The following is a 5982-nucleotide window of genomic DNA, read 5'->3' as shown; positions in this document are numbered from 1 at the left end:
GGAGCACAACAAGGTAAGTGGCTGACTGGGAGCAGACTGAGTTCCAGCTGTCATACTTTTTGCATCAAGTTCTTCTGCCCAGTTAGCCAGGTAACAATATTCAATTAAACTACTGATATGCTAAGGATTTAGAAGAATTAAGTGTAACTTTACATAAGTTGGGGTTTATCTGTTTAGGGAACTGTCATAAAGACACACCATGTATTGGGATTCCCGCATCTATAAAGTTCAAGAAGGAATATACCAGAATTATAAAATTAAGAAAGCTCCATTTTATTGCCAGCCTGGGTAATGTAGTGAGACCTCAGTTCTACTAAAAATTAAAAGAATCAGCCAGCACGGTGGTGTGTGCTTGCAGTCCCAGCTATTCAGGTGAGAGGATTGTTGAGTCTGCGAGATGGAGGCTGTAGTAAGCTATGATCATGCCACTGCACTGCACAACTCCCTCCTCCTACAACAGAGAGAGACCCTGTCTTAAAAAAATAATCTCGGCATGGCAGTATCTCATATAGCATGTAATAAATTTATAGAATATATGAAGATGGTAGTCAAAATACAGGTGTTTACAAAATGATGGACAATATTTTGAATGTAAAAGACAGACATAGCTATTAATAAAGTTGGAATATATCAAATCTTTAAATTGCATGTCAGGATGGTCAACATGACATTCCAGAACCATGGAATACCTGAACAGAATATCGTATAGTGACCATTAATTCAACATCCGTAAGATCAAGGCTAAAGATTTAAACATTAATCCAGTAATTCAGCGTAAGCCAATGCTCCCCTTCCCAACCCTTGACTCAGGATGTCGCCCAGTCCATCAGGCTGGAGTGCAGTGGCACGATTATGGCTCACTGCAGCCTCAAACTCTGGGGCTCAAGTGATCCTTCCACTTTAGCCTCCTGAGTCACTGCCTGCTTTTTTTGCATCCTAAAGCAGAACTGCTGACTTCAATGAGTGATTAAACCTATGAAACTGCACTTGGCTTAACAGCCTGCTTCTTTGCTTGGGGTTGATTTTGCCTTACAGAAGGCAACAATTAAAGTTTCCCTTCATTATTCTGAGATTCAAGAATCAAGCATTATATGAAAATACAAAAAGGCCTATACCAAGTAATAAATGAAAAACTGAACTCAAGATGATGTATGGCATATTGACACCAAGCACAATGGTATACTCCGTATCAAATGACACGGCGACACAGAACAGTGGTTTCCAATAAATTTATTTAATCACAACTTCAGAGGGTTCTAGAAACTTGCATTTTTAACAAGCACCGCAGATGATTCTAGGTTTTGATTAGAAGTGTGGTTTGGGTAAGCAACTTTACCCTTAATTGTGTGTCAGATTACATACAGAGTAAAACAAAAAGTCATGTAACGGAACAAAAAATAGCTTTATACAAAATATTAGTAGATAAATACAATATGGTCTTAAAAATAAAATCATATGTATATAGTTGTATTCCTAAGTACAGCAGTGCCTCACTCATTCCAAGTTTCCTTTCTGTGGTTTCAGTTATCTGTAGTCAACGACATCCAAAAACAGGTTAGTACTGTACACTGTATAAGAAGATATTTTGAGAGCAAGAAAGACCAACCACATTCATATAACTTTATTACAGTATGTTATCATTGTTCTATTAATCTCTTGCTATGCTTAATTTATACATTACACTTTATCATCGGTATGTATATATAGAAAAAAGGTGTATAAAGATTTGGTACTATCTGAGGTTTCAGGAGTCCACTGGGGGCCTTGGGATGCATCCCCTGAAGATAAGGGGAAACTACTGTATGCAAAATCGAAAGCTATACAACAATTAGAAACATTGAGAGAGCAAATTAAATGAAGACATTCCTCTAAATTCCCAGGTTTCATCGAGCATCAAAAACGACCAATCTTTTAGTCCTTTTCTTGTACATTATTCTGTATCCACATTCTCTGCATCTGATTGGATCCCTAGATTTTATTTCATTTTCTGTGTGACATTCTCCACAGATATATATCATTGGTTGCTGCTTTGGAGGTTGAACGTCCTTCTGAGTGTCCATTGTTATCCCGCAACACAGGAAAACTCCGCGTTTCCAAATACAACCCGGCTCGTCTCGGTGTCGAGACCAACTTCCGGCCGCAATTACATCTTTTTAGCTTGAGGAAAACTTAGTAAGCTCAAGTAAAGCTGGAAAAAGTTTAGTAGTTCAGTCTGGAAGAAGAGAACATTAATTAATCATAAATCTCAGTTCGTATTAGAAGACGACAGATAAGTGGATAGCTTGGAAACTAGTGCTGGTTTCTTCTAATAAAAACAAAGAAAATGATGAGTAATACACAAAACAAACAACATTCCCTTGTCTACAAAAAAGCAAAACATGAAATCATTGCTACTTCATGAGTCTTTTGGTTCTCAGGATAAAGACTTTCAAATAAAAGAAACCAACAGAGAAACTTCCAAATATTAATTGTCTATTGTTATCCAGGCAATGTAATAGATAGTGGCATAATGCTCTCAGCACATCTATGAGATAGATATGCTTGATTCTTTGTAAAATAAGAAAAGTGAAACTCAGGAAGGTTATTTGTTTGAGACCCACCAGTTAGTACAGTGTGGAACTGGGCTGCGGATGCAAAGCCTTTTACTTTGAATCAGAGTTCCTTCCCCACGCCACAACTAACCACGTGGGGATTTGCATTGAGGAAACCAGATGCAGGTGCCTGAATGACAGAAGGAGAAAGTCATCCATGAGCAACAGCAACTTTAGCTTCAGTAACTCTTTTTGTTAAATCTTAGTCTCTGAAAAGAGAAAAAAAGGAAACTTGACCAATTTCAAGTGAAGGCAGAGTAGAGAAAATTAAGCACAGAAAAATCAGTCAGTGGCAATAAACAAGATGACAGAAACAAATACCCTATTAGTAATGATAATAAATGTGAATAAACTTACCTTACTAGTTAAAAGCCAATGATTGTCAGAATGGATAAAAAAATATCTAGCCATATGCTATTTACAAGAAATTGCTAAGGAGTAAAGATTATTAATACATAATTTTAAATGCAACCATTTAACAAAAAGATGTAACAATTTTATACGCACATAAATTGAAACATATACTATTAACATAAGTTGAAACATATATTAACAAAAGTTGAAAAAATTAAAATGAACTCACAATCCCAAGCTTTAAAACCTGTCTCTTAGCTACTGATTAGATTTAAAAATCCCTCAAGTTTGGTCTAATGCACATATGCAGAGCACTGTACTTGTCAGAGAAAATATATACACTTTTTTCAAGAATTCATAGAATGTATATGTGTGTATAGATATATATATATAATTGACAAAATACTACGTCATAAAGTAATTTTTAGCAAATAACACCACTGACAACCCCCATATAGACCATATTCTCTGACTACAACATAAACAAGCTAAAATCAATGACCAAAGTGTAAATAAAAAAAACCCACGTTTAGAAATGTAAAGGTATATATCTAAATAATCTTTGAGTCAAATAATAAAATAAGAGGGCACTTAAAATATATTTGAACTGAACGATAATAAAAATTCTACCAAAGTCGCCTTGGATACTACAGCTGACGGGATATACTTGAAGGAAATTTATGGCCATAATTTATTATATTAAAAAATAAAATAGGAAAAATTAACAAGCTAAAAATTCACTTTAAGAAGGTAGAAAAAGAATAAAGTAAAACTTCCCAACATAGAGGAAATCAAATAATAAAAATCAGAGATTAATGAGGTAAAACACCCAAGAAAGGAAATAAAAAAGATCACAAAATGAAAATTCAGTCAAAAAAATGGAAAAGAATCAAATTACGGATAAATCTTTGGTAAAAGTAATCCAATAAAGGGAGGAGACACATGGCCAAAAAGCTTATGAAAAGAGGCTCAACAGCACTAAGTATTAATGAAACGCAAATTGAAACCACAATGATGTATCCCTCCACACCCCTTAAGAAGGTTATTACAATAAAACAAAGAAAGGTGAGGATGTGGGGAAATCAGACCCCCTGTGCACTGTTGGTGGAGATGCAAAGTGGTACAGCCCCTGTAGAAAACCGTTTGGGGGTTCTTCAACAAATCACAAATAGAATCGCCATAAGACCCAGCAATTCCACTTCTGGGTATATATCCAAAAGAACTGAAAGCAGGATTTCCTCCTCCCCCTCCTCCTCCCCTCCTCCTCCCCTCCTCCTCCTTCTTCTTCTCCTCTNAAAAAAAAGAGTGAGAAGGCAGGTAGGGGTTGCTGGGAATGTGTTGGCACAGCTGAGGTCCTTCAGACAGCCACAGAGTTACTGTCCTACGCTTAACCCTCCATTGTCCCCCATGGAAAAATTTCATGCACCAGATGAATAATGAGCCTGAGATGTAAATTATAAGAAGCACACTGCATAGCTGCCCCTAATAAATTGTATGGATTCAGGAGAAATCGATTTATTTATTAAGGCATCTTATTTCTTATAGAATATATAAATTAACTCCCAGATTAGAAGCAAATCTATACATTAAAAATTATTTAAAGCAATCATGATTCTGCTGCATTTAGTAGCATCAGTAAAAGAAAAAAATTAAATGTAAACTGTATTTTCTAAACAGATATAAAATTCCTGTAAAATTTGGATAGTAACATTCACCCTGGAGAGCTTTCAGAAATAAGCTGAATAATCATTTGTTTTTTGTCATATAAATGAAGTGACACTAAACTGCTCTTATCTTTTCACCAAATATCTCTCCTATTTACCAGTAAAAATACCTGGAATCCTACCACTAACAATTTAATCTTTTGGGATGACTCTCCAGGAATCCTTGTTTTGTTTTGAGTTTTTTTTAGAGATAAAGTCTTGCTCTATTGCCCAGGCTGGAGTGCAGTGATGCGATCATAGCTCATTGTAACCTCAAACTCCAGGGCTCAAGTGAAAACCTGGAATTTTATTTACTTACTTACTTACTTATTTGAGATGCAGTCTCGCTCTGTCTCGGCTCACCGCAACCTCTGTCTCCCGGGTTCAAGAGATTCTCCTGCCTCAGCCTCCCGAGTAGCTGGGACCACAGGCGCGTGCCACCAAGCCCAGCTAAGTTTTGTATTTTTAGTAGAGACGGGGTTTCACCATGTTGGCCAGGATGGTCTAGGTCTCTTGACCTCGTGATCCGCCAGCCTCGGCCTCCCAAGGTGCTGGTACGGGCGTGAGACACCGCGCCTGGCCCGAAATCCAGTTTTTTGAAAGCAAAACCAGAAGAGGTTGATAAATTACTAGCATTTACAGGCCTGAATTCATCTTGCAGTATACTAATTTGACCAGTAGATGGCGGACTTGTCGTTTTGATAACTTTGGTGTTAAGTTGTCCTTCAGAAATCAATGTACCTTTTAAGGTACAGAACATTTCCTTATCAAAAAGACCCAACTAACTAGTTCTTGTGGAGAACTAACTAGTTCTTAATAATAGCATATTATGTAAACAAATAGAAAACTTTATGAAAGCTTATCCAATAGATTCAAGCCAAGGCATTTCTGTGTAGTGCTTCCTAAGGCTTACTTAGCTCTTAATTTCTAATCCTATCCATGAATTACTTGGATGATCTATTATGCATTTCACAGAATCTGGGACTCTGATTCCAAAATCGCACTGTGTCTCACCAGTCTGCCCAGAAGCTAAGATCTTCGGACTTATCAGTGTGGGGCTTGCAATTAGCTAATTGGTACTTAAGTATTTGAATTAAATTGTTCTCACTTTGTTTAATGAGCCTGTCTTTTCCATTTTTCTCTGCTTCCTTTCAGCAACCAAGTTGAACTGAAAAATAAGTCAGCTTAAAATGGACCTGCCCCTTGATTCTTTGTTGGCCTGACTGTTCAGTTCATCAGGATAATTTCTAAGCAATTACATCTTTTTTTTTTTTTTTTTTTTTTTTTTTTTTTTTTTTTTTTTTTTTTTTTTTTTTTTTTTTTTTTTTTTTTTT

General features: G+C 36.3%; 1 protein-coding gene across 1 annotated transcript; it reads right to left on the bottom strand.

Moving 5' to 3' along the window:
* Window positions 1–1214: 1214 nt before the first annotated feature.
* On the bottom strand, window positions 1215–2138 carry LOC108318591 (DNA-directed RNA polymerases I, II, and III subunit RPABC4). Its single transcript, XM_017549771.2, has one exon. It carries the CDS (start codon window positions 2058–2060, stop codon window positions 1884–1886), a length of 177 nt encoding a protein of 58 aa, XP_017405260.1. The 5' UTR covers window positions 2061–2138; the 3' UTR covers window positions 1215–1883.
* Between the last annotated feature and the right edge of the window lie 3844 nt (window positions 2139–5982).

The sequence above is a fragment of the Cebus imitator genome, unplaced genomic scaffold, assembly GCF_001604975.1.
Source record: "Cebus imitator isolate Cc_AM_T3 unplaced genomic scaffold, Cebus_imitator-1.0 Scaffold221, whole genome shotgun sequence".
Lineage (NCBI taxonomy): Eukaryota > Metazoa > Chordata > Mammalia > Primates > Cebidae > Cebus > Cebus imitator.
This window is presented reverse-complemented; position numbering and strand designations above follow the sequence as displayed.